Genomic DNA, 18,028 nt, shown 5'->3' on the forward strand with positions numbered 1-18,028 from the left:
GTCTTTGAAACTAAAATAAATAAATAAAAAAGGGTGAGAATCGCTGTCCTACTTTCCCCCAGAGCTCAGCTCCGCCCCCCCATCTCCCACCACCACAACAGCTGGCTTGTCATCTAGTCATGTGACGTCACCCCCCACCCCCCAGCCTGTCAGTGGTGTCACAGTGCGTTCAGGGGCGGGGCCCCCGACCCCACCGACCGACCAACGGCCCTGCCTTTCAACATGGATCAGCTTTTTCCTTCTTTTTTTTTTTTACAATGACCCGACCCTTTGTCATATCGCTGCTGTCAGGCTGCAAAAACTGTCCAAAGCTGTTCCTTTAGATTTTTATCATCGTTTTATAGAAAGGTTTTGAACATAATAGGCAAACGGACATGCAGTGATAACAAAACCCCCCAAGTTCACACCTCGCCAACGCATAGTGTCACAACAGGGTGTTTTAACAAAGACACAAGCCTGTATGCATATCAATAGTTATAGACCTGTATTATGTAGTTGGTGTTGAGCGACGTGCGCGTGACGTCTCCAGATATACAATCAGTGTCCTGTCACTTATATGGCTTTATCTCTTTTGGCTGATCAGATGTCAAACTCAGATGTTCAAACTTAGGCTAATAATGTAGGCTACTGTATACTATAAGGCCAAAACAGGCCATGCTTTTGATAATTTTGTACTTGATAAATTAATAAAATCACACAGTGCTATTTATGAGTTTATTTGTGTGAGTTTATTCACGCCAATGGGACCCTGAGCGTACAACAAACTTTCATCGATTTGTGCCGAGATTTGTGCCGTAGGCCAGATGTAGGCAGATGTACACCACGCTTCAGAGCCTGCCATTTTTTGGGGGCCTGGACATTTTTGGGGGCCTGGACAAAGCCATATGTTGGAGCTTATAGCTCCGACCAGACGATTACGCAATAACTGTGTCAGGCCTAACACTGTAGGATTAAGCAGCTGTTGATAAGTGTCAAAATGACCTAGATATAGCGTTTGATTGTCTGGGCACAAATTAATAAGCACTGTCACATGATTGTGTTTGATTTGATACACTGATGACAAATGACACACAACAAAGCCCTGTCACGATTATTACATAATCGCCTGATCGCAATTATTTGAGATAATCGCATTTATTTGTGTGTGTGTGTGTGTGTGTGTGTGTGTGTGTGTGTGTGTGTGTGTGTGTGTGTGTGTGTGTGTGTGTGTGTGTGTGTGTGTGTGTGTGTGTGTGTGTGTGTGTGTGTGAGAGAGAGAGAGAGACAGCCACACAACTGAGACACTCTCTAATCATCATCACAGAGGCTATAATATGGCAGCTGCCATACCTTGGCATGTTGCCATACCTTAGGTTTTGCTCAACTGACGCCACTGCATCATCATCATCATCATCATCATCTTTCGTGCTAAAAGTGACCTCTGGTGAACTTTTCTTTTTCTTTTCCCTTAAAAAAATCGGGCTCTTTAGGACCCAGCGGGGGAAAGCGCTGCCTTGTCTACCAGTTCAGAGAGAGAGAGAGAGAGAGAGAGAAAGCCAGCGAGAGAGAGAGAGAGAGAGAGAGAGAGAGAGAGAGAGAGAGAGAGAGAGAGAGAGAGTCAGCCAGCGAGAGAGAGCGCGCTCCCCTCTCCTCTCCTTTCCTCAGTCAGTCAGTCAGTCAGTCAGTGGTGGGTCTACATGGAGTTATGTTGTACCGCTGGCGCTCCTCTCCTCTGTAGTGAACCGCCGTCATGTCTGCCGCTGTGGATCATAAATACAAACACACTACAAGCCTTTTCCTTCTCCTGTTATTGTCCGCCGCGCTGTCGCCCACTTCCAGCGACACCTACCCCTCCAATGAAGGTAAGAACACAGAGAGAGAGACGAGCCATGCGCAGGGAATGTGTGTGTGTATGTTGTCAATATCGGAGTGGTGGGCTTTACAGTGCAGTTGGATCATGATCGGGACTATCTTCGCTGTTTCCCAAACAGTGGGTCGCGGACGCATTTGCGGGTCGCGGACACATTTGTGGGTCTCTTAGTTTTTTTTTTTAATTATTTCAAAACATTCCCAAAAAAAAAACTATATTTTTCATGAATTAAAAACTAAATTCTATCATTTTTTCCTGTTATTTCATGAAGAAATCAAATAGAAATCTACGGAATTCAATAACATATAAAATAAAATCTGCTGTTTTCAATAGTTTGGGTCCTGGCAAACGTCTAATAATCCCTCTTTTGGGTCTCGAACTGAAAAGTTTGGGAACCACTGGACTAGAGATAGCCTCTATGACCCGCAGAGGAGGGGACGGGGGACCCGAGAAAGTAGCCTAAAAAGCGGCGTTGCTCAGTGCGGTGCGGGGGATGAGAGAAAGAGAGACCACCGTAGCGGGGAGATAAAAGAAAGAGCACCGTAACACACGTATTGAGACGTTTACAAAAAAGAACGCAAAATGGATTAAAAGAAGCAGGACGGCCGGGTAAACCCGTACTGAAAGTGTGTGCGTGTGACTGTTTTAGGCTACATTGCATGGATTCATTCTAATCGGAGTTATGATTAGGATAGGATTATGTTGTAGTTCCATAAACTGACAGATTGCAGGGAACTCCGGGTATACCAGGCAGGAGTTCCCTGCAATCTGTCAGTTTGTGGAACTACATCTAAATCTAAAACTATATGAATATTCTGTTTTCTGACTTTTTGCACAGTTTATTTGTCTGGCATTTAATGTTGTATGAAGTGAGAAAAAAGGAGCCCAATTTGAACAAGCCCAAAGGCTTTCTTGTGGTCTTCTTCATCCGTTGACCTTCTAGGCCTACCAGTGAATTAACTGTAGCCTACTGTCCTGTACATTTTCCCTTGCAAACTTCGGTTGGTGGTGGCCTAATACAATAGATGTAATCCGTCAACTGGTTTAGATTTGGGGATTTATCTCAGATGAAAGACACTGCGATTATAGGCTAAACGTGACGTGAGGCGCAGAATGGACCGAAGTTTAAACCGAGCTTTCTGAACGCGATGAAGATTATTTTGTAATTAAATGTTATTAGCCTATTCAGTTAATACACCCACCCCCCAATACACAATGGCAATGTTTTGTATAGGCTTATTTTGTTTAGCACTAAATAGGCTACACTACAGTAGGCTATTTCTCAGCCCTTTAATATCAATGACACCTATAGTTCGATAGGCTATGCATTAGGTCACGGCCATCCTGTTTGATACACATGCAATTATTTTTTTATTTCTTTCTGGGACCCCCCAATCTATACCATATAAAATGTCCTCAGTGTTAATTTAACTTAAGCCTATATGGAACCAAATGGACCCGTACGGTGGGAGTTACTGACCAATCCCGGTAATAAGGGTCCTTATTAGTCCTTTGGGAGTCTTCAAAGGGTCCAATTAATGACATGTTTTTATATTGACTAATGGCCCCGTCAAAGTAATGATCCAGTTGTGAACAGCCTATAGATCTTTGTGCGGATAATGCATCTGTCTGGTGGTGACTGAATGGTCAAAATGAGACTCCCTTTTTTTCTGATTCTGCATGGCAGCGTTATTTGGAAACTTAGTCCATTACATTTCAGTTGTGCAATTCGTTGGCCTTGGCTTTTACTTGTCGGCTGTAATAGAATAATGCTTTATTCAAGTGCAGTCTGTATCCGTGCGTGGCCAGTTAAACTGTAGCCTATAACCTATCTATTGTCTATACTCTCTATACATCACTGAACGTATTATGTAATGTGTTTTAATTCACACATGTAATTACATTCATTGACTTCAGAGAGGTGTGACGATTTATGATAGGCTATTATGGGCTACTAACTGTGGTCTGACGTCTTTATTTAGTTATTTTGACTCATGCAACTCGAACGAAGCTCAGTATAGATTTCCAAGATCTTATTGAAAAGAAAAGTCCATAACAGTTAACGATGAATCAAAATGGCAGTGATTGGTTATTCCCGAAATGAGGTCCCAAATCTGTATTGCTGTTTAGATTTACAGTAATTGGCTGAAGACAGACGAGTAGGCCTATGTGTGAGACAAGTTTAAATAGGCCGATACACAAATTTACATTTATTTCGACTAACTGAGATGGCATTCTTATAGGCCTATAATAGGCTACCCAATAACACGAGCTGGATATAAACTAGGTAGCCTATACATTTTCAACATTTAGACTATGTTCGCTGCCCAGTGCGCATAAGCAATAAGCTATGCCGCTTTATATGCGCAGATCAATAGGCCTATATAGACTATATGCTGTTACTATAGCCTATAATATTTGGTTTGTGTCAACGCATATTAGTCTGTATAAGAGAAAGTTGATGAACATGAAACGCCTATTTTTGTTTGATTGCGAGAGGTCACTGTAGGTCAAGACAAGTGCTGGACCGTATAGGCCTATTTTGTCAATTTGTGAAGTTTTTACCAATCGTTTTATGGATGCATCGTGTGTGTGTGTGTGTGTGTGTGTGTGTGTGTGTGTGTGTGTGTGTGTGTGTGTGTGTGTGTGTGTGTGTGTGTGTGTGTGTGTGTGTGTGTGTGTGTGTGTGTGTGTGGGGGGGGGGTCTACTGCTGGCTCTCTTAATTAGGCCTATGTGAACTTGAGGATCTTATCTCGTCATTTATGCGTTCCGCCATCAGCCAGTGAGCGGCGCTGCAGAGCCGACAGCCTGTCCACTCACGTTATAATCGTCAGACCCTCTCCCACGTCTCTTTTCTGTTCAGTAACAGGGTCAGAAAGCAACAAAAACAAGCTAAAGGGAATTTTTTGCACATTTTTTATGTGGTTTAACTTTAAATTAAGGCTGTGCGGGCCTGTTATGAACGGCGTTCAATTCGATGCGCTGAAGTTGGTGGTGTTGGTTGAAAAACAGACCGTGACGCAGTCAAAATGTCACGAGGATTCCCCTTCATATTTTGTGTTTTTTGCCTCGACGTGTTGTCTGTGCATGTGGTCTGTTTACTTTGTGTTGGAAAGCAACAAAAACAAGTGAAAGGGTATTTTCTGAGACTTGTTAATGTAGGCCACTCGGCCCACAAAAAAACTTTGACTGCCTACACACTAAAATCCTAGGGTTCATTTAACTCTGGGACTCGGAGACGGTGTATACAAATGGAACCAACCCGTAGCAGGTCTAGGCCTATTGGTTCCATCTGTTATAGGCCTACACTCCCAGAGTTAAATCAACACGTGGGCTTTTCTGCGTATAGGCCGGGCCTTGTGTCCAGAAGGCAATACACTCGACAGTCGACACACACACTCTATTATGTAGGCTGGTCAAAACTAAAATAAAACAAAACATAATTATTCCCTCGCCAATAACTTCATTTATTATTTTATTTTCATTTCTTATATTGTATTTGTTTTATGCACGTGTATCATGCTGGGCAGTCTTAAATATGATATTGGAGAAACATCGTGCAATTTAGGAAGTGTTTCTGGACCTTTTATATGAGACTATAGAGGGGTGTTGGGTTCTCATGAAACTCTCGTTTCATTTCATAAAATGAAATGAAAAAACAACAGCCAAGTATTCTACATTACGAGATTCTGTGGCTTCTGGGCTATGACGTAGGCTATATATAGGTCAGGATATGAATGGAGATGATTATGATTATTATTACACATAAAACGCATGTATTTATTTTTTTAAGTGGGATAATGAGTGTGTGTAGCTATTTTACAAAGCCATAAAGTTCGGCGGTCATACTTTTACGAAGACATTAAAGTGATCTGCCAATTAGTTCTGGGATTAAACTTTGTTATGAGGCCACAAGTCAAAGGTAGACAAACTTTCATGAGCGATGAATTTATTTAATATTTTAACAAAGACGACTTTGCTACTTCACACACCAGTAGATGAAAACAGAACAGAAGTAGGCTATTGGTATATTCAAAAAAAGTAGAAAGGCAGAAAGTAGAAGACATGTGGAATGTCCCATCTAAAATATTTTGAAAATAGCCAATCTACAAGTTTGTAGATCGGCTATTTTCAAATGGCCGAAATGTATAGGGCTGACCTGAAGGAGTTAATATGTTTTGTAATTGAAGAGTTTATTAGTAGTTTGCATTGTAATTGAAAAACAAAAAGTACAGTTCATGACAGCATAAATCACTGGTACAAGGTCAACTAAAAGGAGATCCTAGCAAGCTTTACAGCTTATTTACACAGGAACCACTTTATGTATCTCATATAGGCCTACTAATCTACAAAGTAACTAATGACCAACGTTTTCAAATAAATGTTGGGCAGTAAAAGTAGGCCTACAATCTTTGGATCCGAGATAGTGGAGTAGAAGTAACGTTATTGGACATTGGAAATACTCAAGTAAAGTAGCCACAATTAGGCTATAGGCCTCAAAATTGTACTGTAGTTAGTTACTTTACACCACTGCATTTGTACACGCTTAGAGTTTAAGCCTATATATAATATAAATGCTTGCAGTCAGAATGGTCTTATTGTGACTGGGTCTGGTTGGAAGTGGAGGGCATGGCTTCCTATCGGCTCTCCCATCTCGGGTGCATGCCTACACCAACAAACCCAACGCTTTGCTTTAATTCCTTATAAAGGACACATTTATTTTCTCTGCCATTTAGACCTAATGGTCTTGAGCAAACTTTGGGCAGATATTATCTCGCCTGTTAAAAAAAAGAGAGAAAAAAAGGCTACTTTATTATAGCTTGTCCAAGACTCCAAGGTGGGACATTTTTATGCACTGAGGAGGAGGTTAACTCCGGACACATGATCGTTCGTTATTGTTGCTGTCGGGCAGAAAACCTCGTATCTCCATTTAGGCCAGTGTTTCTCAAACTTTCATATTTCAAGGTCTCCCCTTAACTCTGACAGTGTACACATGTAAATGTGTAGGCTATACACTGTCAGAGATATGAGGAACCCGCAGAGTCCCTGAAATCCACTTTCAGAACCACTGCCAATATTCTAACCTCCCCTAGCCTACTTGATCATAAGTCACACAAAAGCACCAAAAGTAGCAGATCCACAAGCTCGAAATGCTTCGCAAAGCACTTATTTTGAGCGTGTAGATCTTTTGAAAAGTCACATTTGGACATAGCCTAATGACTGAGGTTTGCTTAGAGACGATATAGACGCGGGGCATTATTTGTTTATATTCCCTAGAAAGTGTGGGGTTTTATTTCCATAGAGTTCACTTCAGACTTCAGACATCAAGCTGTTTGTAAGTTGGAATCGTGCATGCTGCATTGCGTGCATGGCGTCCCTGCTCCGCTATAAAGCGCTCCTCCGAGGCAGCGGGAGGCCTGGTTATATTTAGCCGGGCAGAGCGCACCCTCACGCCCGCCAACAGCGCCTGGGCCTTGCCGCGGGACGGGACGGGACTCATGGGAGCCTCCTCGTGCCACGGTGCTACGGTCGCTGGAACGGTTGTTTTGTGAGAGCAGAGCGAATGCGATGGTAGCCTACCAGAGGGGTGTGTGGGTGTCTATGCGTGCGTGCGCGCGTGCGTGTATAGCTATTTGAAAATAGCTGATCTACAAGCTCACAACGCGTCGCATTAGATCTGCTATTTTCAAACATTTTGTACTTTTACTTTTGGTAATGTTTGGTACATTTTGATGCCTACACTTTCATACTTTTACTCAAGTTCATTTTGAATTGTAGCCTACTTGTAACAGAGTATTTCTACATTGCAGTGTTGATACTTTTACTCACTTTTTCCACCGTGTGTGTGTGTGTGTGTGTGTGTGTGTATGTGTGTGTGTGTGTGTGTGTGTGTGTGTGTGTGCGCGCGCGCACGTGCGTGTGTACAACGTGTTTAACTTTAACGGAGCCTATCTTCTTATAGCCAATATTGCTCCTCGTGGTTCTCAACCTTTTCAGGCCATGACCCCCAAAATAATCATATTTTAAAAGACCCCTGCTCTAAACTTTGTTTGTTTGTTTACTGTTGAGTGAGAAAACAATGTTGCACATTAAGTTAAACATCTGGGGACCCCCCCCAAAATAATTTGGGGACCCCCCTGGGGATCCCGACCCACAGGTTGAGAACAGGTGTGTGACCCTCCTATGATTTTTCCTTGCCCTTCCTCTTTCTGCCTCTCCCCCCTGAAGTCTGCAAGAAAGAAAGAAAGAAAGAAATAGACAGAAAGAATTCAGCATGCTATGTTTCCAGGAAAAGAGAAAAGCTGCAGTTTCTATTAGCTTGGCATCCCTGTGGATGACGGCACATATAGGCAGGTTTCTGAACTGTCCACAGCCCACCAATGAGACAGAATGAGTAGACAAAAATGGTGCTTATAATGAGCAGAGCACTCCTACATTTCAACTTTTTATGTTTATTATTATTATTTCTATATATGGGCTAATATGTCTTTCTTCGTAAATCAATGCATTCATACAAGAGTGTCCACAGAGTGTTAAACTCCTTTAAAGATAATGACTCCCTAATCGGGAGATAAGCGACCGTCAGGTCGCATGTATACACAATAATGTCTGCAAAAAGCAACCTCATGGTGGTGCTAGAAGAGGGGCATGTGAGAAATCAGGGGCAGAGGTTGTGGTTTGCCAGCCAAGGAGTGTGTGTGTACAGTTTGGCATGGATAGGGCAACGGTGCTAGAGATAAGAGAGGGCCAAAAGTGTGACTTTGTGACTTGACGTGGGGGTAAAAAAAGAACAGTTTTGGACATAATATAGTTTGCTCCCGACAGCAAGTCAGCAATGATATGTAGGACGCACAATACCCGTACGTTGTTATTGTTAACCACTTATATTCAATATAGCTTTAGTTGACTGGAGTCCTCCAGTTTTTCTTCTACACAATGTCTTCCCTGAAAATAGCCGATTGTCCAGAACTTTTTGACCCATGTGGGGCATATCATATGCAGGGGTGGGCATATCATATGCAGGGGTGATGAAGTATGAGAACGTATATGAGCAATATGAACACATGCATGCATGCACGCACGCACGCACACACACACACGCATGCACACACACACTCGCGCACGCACGCATGCACGCACACACACACACACACACACACACACACACACACACACACACACACACACACACACACACACACACACACACACACACACACACACACACACTCACTCACTCACTCACTCACTCACTCACTCACTCACTCACTCTCTCTCTCTGCTGGAATAACATTAATGACCAATTTTGTAACCTACTGACCTACCAACCGACTCAAATCCAAAGGATTGTTGCTGAAAACGATCTGGGAGTAAAGCCTCCACCCCGCTTCCGTTTCGCCTTTGCAGTCGCACAAATTTGACCTTCTGTCGATCAAATGGAACAGGTGACCGCTTCCTTTTTGGGCTTTCAGATCTACATGATCACAACGGCCAATGTTTAATTTGCCATTTTAGTGGTATTAAAAAGTCCTTAAAGTTTTACTATGTAACTTTTTTTATAAAACAAATCTTAAAATTGTCCTAACTGTTAAATCGCTAAAGTTTTAGAACACCCACTCCGTTATTTTCAGCTTCTGAAGCCTTCTCTTTATATGTTTTCTATGAGCCGTGAGGGGGGGAGAATTTCGCGCCATGATGACGTAATCTGCATCATCTGTATACGTTGTGTATACGTTGCCCAATCACATCGCCGATCATGCACACATGGTACACTACCGGCCAATGCAGCGCATCTTGAAGTGGGGTCGCCATATTTGTAGTCGCCCGTGTGTCTCTTTACTCAAAAGCTAATCTCGCCTACCAGGCAGGGTGAAGTAGTCCGTTTCTCCGGAATGCCTGAACGCACAGGAACCAGGGACCCCTCTAAAGATAGCTCTCGGCGTTGTGGAGGCAGACGCGGGGGTGTGAAGGTACGAAAAACGGGCGAAAGACGCGAACGCGACCGCGGTTTGCTATATGGCTACTGACCACTAGTTGAGAATCTTACACAGTATAGCTTTAAATTGTCACTTTAGAAATGTGCAGATACCCTATACACATAAACTTTATGTTAGTTTGTTTACTGTTGAGTGAGAAAACAATGTTAATCATCAAGTTAATCATCTGGTGACCCTCCAAAAATAATTCCCCCCCCCCCCCCCCCCCCCTCTGGGGGTCCTGACCCACAGGTTGAGAACCACTGCTCTAGAAAACCATGGCTTTTCAGTTGTCACTCGGGAGATGCTCATGGTGTGCTCTCAGAGTGTAGGCCTATACTTTCCACTACAGAGAGTGTGTAATAGGGTGGCACCTCACCCAACACCGGACACGCCACTGCTTGTACATGAGATACAATTCTTTTTGGGACGCAAGATTTCATAAGAAATCGACTGTTGTGTAAATTAAACCTAGTGTGTGTGTGTGTGTGTGTGTGTGTGTGCGTGCGTGCGCGCGTGTTCATGCGACCATATACAGGAGCATATCTTGGCGGATGGAAACCTTTTATGTCGAAAACTGTTCCTTTTTATATAGGTATGGGACGATATGAAAATGTCATATCACGATTATTGTGACCAAAGAAATCGTGATTTACGATATTATCAAAATCCATCAACATCCATTATCCTGGGGCAGAACATTTGCCAAAAAACGGCCGATTTACAAGCTCACAACGCAACCTGTAGATCTGCTATTTATTTGGTAGAGAGTGAAAAAACTATATACTCGAACTTCAAATTTGAGTATATTATTAGTACGTTTTACCAATTTTACCAGCGTTTTACCATATATTTTAAAAAGTTAAAATTTGGAGATGAGAGGTTTCTGCCTGACAGTGACTGCACTGCATGATGCTTTGCTCCTTGTTGAGCAGAGAGAGAGAGAGAGAGAGAGAGAGAGAGACCTAGACAGACAGTGGGGTGGAGGAGGGGTTTGGACCGAGTAGCAACATCAGACACAGCGACTCGACGTTTGAATAATTCAGAACAGGGAGGTGGTGAGTGCTTCACCCTGCGCACGCACGCACGCACGCACGCACGCGCGCGCACGCACGCACGCACACGCACACACACATTCATACACAGAACCTGGGCTGATGCTGCGTTTGGTCTCAAACTTGATCCGACATTATTCTTTGTCCTTCATCCTTCCTCGGTTGTAGACCCAGTAGAACTCTGTTCTCTCTTCAACTCTATGCTCTGCCACACAGCAGACACTGTAAACCAGGGGTCTTCAACGTTTTCAGGCCAAGGACCCCTTAGTTGAGAGAGAGAGATGAAGCAGGGACCCCCACAACCTTTTCATAGAGTCCATATAGTTTCATTGTTTGACAGTACAATCATCGTATTGTATTTTGGGTTCATGTGAATTTGTGTGTTCAGATATTTAACCACTTGAACTGTCAATACTTAATAAACTTGACCTTTCACTCTTTACTTAGTCTGCTCTTTTCCCTCTCTACACAAAAGCTCTTTGCCGAAAATGGCCGATCTACAAGCTCACAACGCCTCGCACTGGTGAGCTTGTAGATCTGCTATTTTTGGCTAAAGTTCTCAGAATATGGACACTTGGGTTCAAGTGGTTTATATAGTAACTCTGAGGACCCCCTAGGGGTCCCGGACCCCCTGTTGAAGACCCCTGCTGTAAACACTATAGACCAGGGGTCTTCAACATTCTTTTCTGAACACGGACACCTTAGCTGAGAGAGAGATGAAGCAGGGATAACATTGTTTGCAGATTTTAACCTTTGCACTGATAGCATTGTAGACTTGTTTGACAGTAACTATCATTAGTGTTGTGTGAATGTATGTATTTCTTTTATTAATATGTTGGATTTGTATTGATTTATACTTGGTAAACTTGACCGTTGGCTCTATACTTTGTCTGCTCTCTTTTCCCTCTATACACCAAACCTATTTGGAAATAACAGATCTACAAGCTCAAACGCAGATCTGCTATTTGTGGCGAATGTTCCCCTCACTAGGGTTCAAGTAAAAAAAATAAGTTACAATCACAAAGATTTGGAGGCCCCCCCTGCCGTAGCCTAACTCTGAGGACCCCCTAGGGGTCCACAACCCATGTCGTAGACCCATTGTGTAGACTAGAGTGAAGATCATGCTTGCTCCTTCCCACTTCAGATTAGGTTTGGGATCCTGAACCAGAGAAACTGATACATCATTGAGGAACTGGGAATCAGTTCTATCACATTTAGGAAGCGTTTAAGGATTCTGTTTTTTATGACATGGTCAGAGCTGCTATGTGAACTTCACGTCTGCTATACAATTACAATCGTTCTCAAACCTTGGTTTAGTTTTATTTGAAGGACCGTAAGAACTCTGACTGTGTGTAGGGTTGTCACAATTATTACATAATCGTCTAATCGCAATTATCGTTTCGATACTCTGGAACGCACCCCTGGCCGGTCGCACTGTAACAGTTTGGCTACTGAGAGTTCAATGACTGCTTTAGTAGGCTACACTCGTTACTGTGGAAAATAGCCGACAATAGCCTATAATGTTTATTATTATAATGATTATCCAACATCTATACTCTCCGCTCCGCCACACTGTGTGATCATCATCATCACCTCTGCTAGTTAAACTTAAATAAAAAGTATCGAAAATGGTATCGAAAAGGGTATCGTATCGATTCCGAGGTATCGAAAAAGGTATCGTATCGATTCAAAGGTGAACGATACCCATCCCTAGTAAAATGTCATAATCGTGACAGCCCTACCTGAGCATATCGTTGCTGTCGGGTAGAAACCTGGTGGCTCCCAGGGGCCACGTGAAAATCTGTGTTGTGTCTGACTCTGACATCAGTGCATGTTGAAAGTCTCCATTTACTTGAATTTGACTATATTCTAGTAAACGATCCCTGTTGCGTGAATTCACATTATCGTGTGTCTTCACGTGTCTTCTGCAGACCAGTCTGGCTGGTCTGCTCTCAGGGCCCTGTGATTGATTGGCAGACGCTGATTGGCTCTTTCACGTTTTGGTTTCTGTGAAACACCCACCCACGTCATGATGACGTGAATTCACGTGACCGGGATCGTTTTACCAGGTTACATTTGACCGGGCCCCTTCTATTGTGTCTGACATCAGCGCGTGTTGAAAATGTGCACAGGTTTAAAGTGGTTAAAATGATTTTGATGCTATATTAAGCCATTTTGCCGGGGACCCCCTGGAACCCCGTCTCAAGGACCCCTGGGGGTCCCCCGGACCGACCCCCACTTTGAGAGCCGGACTGATCAGCTCCACATTTCCCGTGCTCACTGCCAGTTAGACTCCCAACGCGTATTGGTTTACATGTGTTTTATATTGTTTTGAAATATTTCTTACTTTAATTTAATAATGGAAGTCAGATCGGGGGGCTAATGCCTCGCCCAATTGCAGGAGATCAAAGGCAAACACAGATGGCTGATCTTTATTGAACGTCAAATCCAAGTCAATGACGAACGACCATACAATGTGGAGCAGGTTACTGGAAGAGTTGCGTCAATGCACGGGTGCATGGTTGTACTGGTTGTACTGTTTGTACACACAACACTTTTTTGATTAGGGTGGGATACTGTGAGGACACTGTAACCTGGTTAGGGATGGGACAATATTATATTATCGTTTATCGCGATAAAAAACACTCACGATAATCGATATTATCGTTTATCATGATAAAAAACACTCACGATAATCGTAACCTGGGGATTTAATTTATCGTGATATCATCCTCCGTCATGCACTGGGATCAAATCACCTTTTATTTGCCGAGCTGCATATCCGGTACCACTTAAACCCTATAATTGGTAAAAGGTACTTATAATATACGTACTTGATACAGTCTTTTTTTCACTCTCTATCAAATGTCTTTGCCAAAACAATTGCCGATCTACAAGCTCACCACGCGTCGCAACGCGAAGCGCTGTGAGCTTGTAGATCGGCTATTTTCGGGCAAATGTCCCGCCCTAGGATAATGGATTTTGATTATCGCGATAATATCGTAAATGTGATTTCTTTTGTCACAACAATCGTGATATGAAATTTCCATATCGTCCCATCCCTAAACCTGGTATATAACTTTTTTTGTATTCCATCCATCACGGCAACCACACTTGCAAAGTTCACATTATGCAAAGTCACTACAGTAGTAACTAAAGCTGTCAAATATCCTAATTGTTGTGGAGTAAAAGTACAATAATACTGTGTGTGCGTGCGTGCGTGTGCGTCTGTAAACAGGGTAACAGTTTGGTGAGGAACCGTGTGTGTGTGTGTGTGTGTGTGTGTGTTTGTGTGTTTGCATGTTGTACTGTACAATGCTATTTATACTCTCTGCTCTGTGTCTGTGTTACACTCTTCCAATGGTGTGTGTGTGAGTGTGTGTGTCCGTCCGTGTGCATGTGCGTGTGTGGCACGGCAGGGCAGGGGGCTACGGTTAGCCTGTCAAATAATGCTAAAAAAAAATGTTTTGAACTGTACAGTAAGTTACAGTTGTTTGTGTTTGGAACTAAGGCTGTCAAATATTTTCCTTTTTTTTTTTTACAACACTGAAGGTTATACAATTATTAATTGTTGTGCTACTTCGTCTGTCTGTTTGTAAAGAAAAACTTTGTAAAGAAATATTTTCTCCATAAGTCACATTTATTTGAATAATAACAATTATAAATGACAAACAAAGGGAATCTAGAATAACAAAATAGATATTAACAATGTAAACTTAAGCTTTCATTCCCCAACAACTGTCATAGCCACTTAAAGTTTCTTCTTTAGTTCAGACTTTTCAAATCCCATTCCAATTGGCTATGATGACTGTTTTCCAAAGTTTGCGTGCCCTGGCTAGTTAACCTGGCCAAATATGATCTGCTTGGCACTTCACAACATGGTTCTAGAATGCTGATTAAATGTTTGAATTCTCCACCACTGAAAAGGGTCACATCATGTCACCCCAGCTGCGCTTGTTATTTCTTGAGTGCAGACTAAAGCCCTTTGCACACAGGCGCGTTTATCCGCACGGATAAAACGGACAATTTCATTTTTTAAAAGAAAACAATGATTCTCTATGACCTCATGCACACCGGCTCCGAATTAGCCGTGCGACGAGTGGCTGCCGCCGTGCGTTTTTTTCTCGATCGAACCCAGTTCGATTTGTGCATCTTGTCGCATGCGGTAAAAAACTCATCACTCCTTTTATGACTCCTTTTTGGATCCGCAGCGCCGATTCCGCACAGCCTTGCACACCAAATCCAATGCGTTTTATTCATGCCGCAAACGAAAAAAACGCAACTGTCCTGTGTGCAAAGGGCTTAACTGTATCAAATAACGTGAGAATTGAGATACGGCTTGTAATTTGGATACGTATTGAGTATCATCTGTCATGACAAACTTATTGCGACCCTAGGTCGCATTTAGTATGAAAACCTGCAGATCATGTCTGTCCATCCGTCTGTGCGTCACGTCTCATGTCACGCTCCATATATGGCCAAGACATCTCCATATATGGAGCTTGCCAACACCTCTACATTTGACCTCACAGACTCCAGATATGGATATAGCTGACTTGTTATGACATCAAAATGATGACTCAACTAGCCAAATTAATAGTTTAACTACTGCTTCTAACTGTGCTGTATTAAGATGCTCACATGTTTCAGTGCAACCTCGCCCTTACTGGTTTGGAAGTTGTGTTTGGAAAATACAGTAGTGTTTGAAACTTACGGTAGTATTTGGAAAATACAGTACTACTACAGTAATGTATGAAACCTTAGAGTTGAAACTATTGGTCATCACCTGATGAAAAGATACTATTATTCTTGTTATCTCTGACTAAACTTAGGCCACGGCTACACGAATCTGGATATTTCTGAAGCTGGACATTTCTTTGTGCGATTGGGGCTTGCAGCCACACAAAGCTGGATATTTCGGCCAGTAAACTGGATATGTTTTAAACTGGATAAACAAGATTTAAAAAAATATCTGATTCACTGGATCCGTGTAGGCATGACAACCGAAGTTGCTCTGAAGACGATGACATTAAGTGCGTGCGTGAGTGCACAGCTTCATGCATGTGAGAGAGTGAGAGAGAGATAGTCACAACACACACACATGCTCACACACTGACAGACACACATGCACAACCAAGCCTGCACGCATGCTTGTTCTTCTATGGTATTACAAATCTCTTACCGCAACGGCGCCACCTACTGGCCTGGCATGCTTGTTGGAGCTGATCATGGGAGCTAGATATCTTTGTTGACTCGTGTGGACCTGGATATTTTTCTATGTGGATATATGAAAATCTGGCATCCGAAAAAGATCCAGATTTGTGTAGCCGTGGCCTTACACTGAAACAGATTCGACATCAGCTGAAAGTTCTCTTGTATTCTTCTTACAACGGAAGTGTAAGGGAAAGCCATAACTCTAGACCCCCTTCCCATCTACCTCTGCCTTCCTATAGTACAGCCATCAGCGTGTGTGCGTGTGAGGGATGGTCTGCGCGTGAGCGTGAGTGCGTGCGCAAGTGTGCGTCAGTATGATTTCCCCAGCCCGTAGCAGCTGGAACCCCCCCCCCCCCCCCACCCCCCTTCCCCCCCGAATTGCGATATACGAGTCGTCTAATTTTCTGCTCTCAAATTCCCCCGCTCGGCTTCGATTTGAACGATGGAGGGGCTCCGGCTCGTCGAGAAATGTAGATTGGAGCCAATGGGGCTCCGCATGGCACCGCCGCCATTATCTGACATGTACAGATAGCTTTATTAGAAGCCTAATGGGAATCCATCCACGGCCCTCTGCCTAACTGCCTGCCTGCGCACGGCTCACCTTACAAAACGCAGGTGAGCCTCAATTTAGTGGCTGTCCAACCTGTGTGTGTGTGAGAGAGAGAGAGAGAGAGAGAGAGAGAGAGAGAGAGAGAGAGAGAGAGAGAGAGAGAGAGAGAGAGAGAGAGAGAGAGAGAGAGAGAGAGAGAGAGAGAGAGAGAGAGAGAGCGCGAGAGAGAGAGAGCGAGAGAGAGAGAGAGAGAGAGAGAGAGAGAAACTGTATGTACTGTATTACTAAACTTGTGAGGGCCAGATGTCACCTCAAGTATTGTAGAATTTTGCCACTGTCGGGCAGAAACCTTTCCAAGTTTTACATTTTTTAAATGTTCGTAAATTAAAGACAAACATCGTACAACAGTGTAGCACAAAAGTCGTGAAAATATACCATCTACAAGCACACTTGAGTGGTTGTGTGGATCAGCTATTTTCACTATTTCAAATCTTTGTTTTAATTGGTAACAAAAAAGGACAGATTTTGGACATACAAGGTTTCCACCAGGAACATTTTCCCGGTCCTCACAAGGGAAATTGTCGTCATGGTAAAAAAGAAAACACAACAGATCTTTTTTTTCTTCTCAGGCTTACAAAAAAAGAATCGGGTTACGTCTAGGATTAAACGTTTAGAAGTTAGGTTCAGGGATTAGATGTGGAGTTCTGGACTGCCTGATTTACACGTTAGTCGCTCGCTCGGGTGTTGTGCGCCGATCTACGCGACGCATCGCAGCGGGATGCGCTGCAGGCTTGTAGATCTATCTACTATATATATCAGGGGTGTCCAAAGTGCGGCCCCGGGGGCCAAATGCGTCCCGATGACAAATATTATACGTCCTGCATCTTCATTCGTTCCCTTGTTCCCTGTTGTCTCAGCTGAAGGGGTTAAAGAAAGGTTATTTTGTTGTATTTTTTACCTATTTGTTACATTTGGTAATGTCACGTGTGTCACTTGTAAAATCACTGTCTTAAAATGTTGATGTCCTCACAAGTTTAGTATCATGTGTGTGTAGAGTGTGTACTTGTGTTATTATACTAAATATTCACTCCAGGAGAGTAGAATTTGAGAAATAGACAATGTATCTCGTCTTTTAAGAGAAATGGTTGTTTTATTGTAAAAGTACAGTTGGATTACTTACAATTCTTAAGAAATTCACAGGTTAGGATTAGACGTCTAGAGGCTAGGTTTATGGGTTGAGGTTTGACTTATCCCGGATTTATTCTTAGTTGTACGCCCGATGTCTCGCACCCCAAAAAAATAGATGATCTGCAAGCTCACAGTGCGTCATGCTGTGGCACATTGTAGAGCTTGTGGATCTGGTATTGCTTGGGTCTGCGACAG

At 42.9% G+C, this 18,028-nt stretch overlaps 1 protein-coding gene across 1 annotated transcript in view; it reads left to right on the forward strand.

Moving 5' to 3' along the window:
* The first annotated feature begins 1,677 nt into the window (after window positions 1-1,677).
* The window catches only part of epha3 (eph receptor A3), a 197,778-nt gene continuing 181,427 nt past the window's right edge, over window positions 1,678-18,028 (forward strand). Inside the window, exon 1 of the mRNA XM_080753798.1 lies at window positions 1,678-1,841. Coding sequence (XP_080609924.1) covers window positions 1,730-1,841 — 112 coding nt within the window. The 5' untranslated portion in view covers window positions 1,678-1,729. The remainder of the gene's footprint in view (window positions 1,842-18,028) is intronic.

Source organism: Nannobrachium achirus, assembly GCF_963921795.1.
Source record: "Nannobrachium achirus genome assembly, chromosome: 22".
NCBI lineage: Eukaryota > Metazoa > Chordata > Actinopteri > Myctophiformes > Myctophidae > Nannobrachium > Nannobrachium achirus.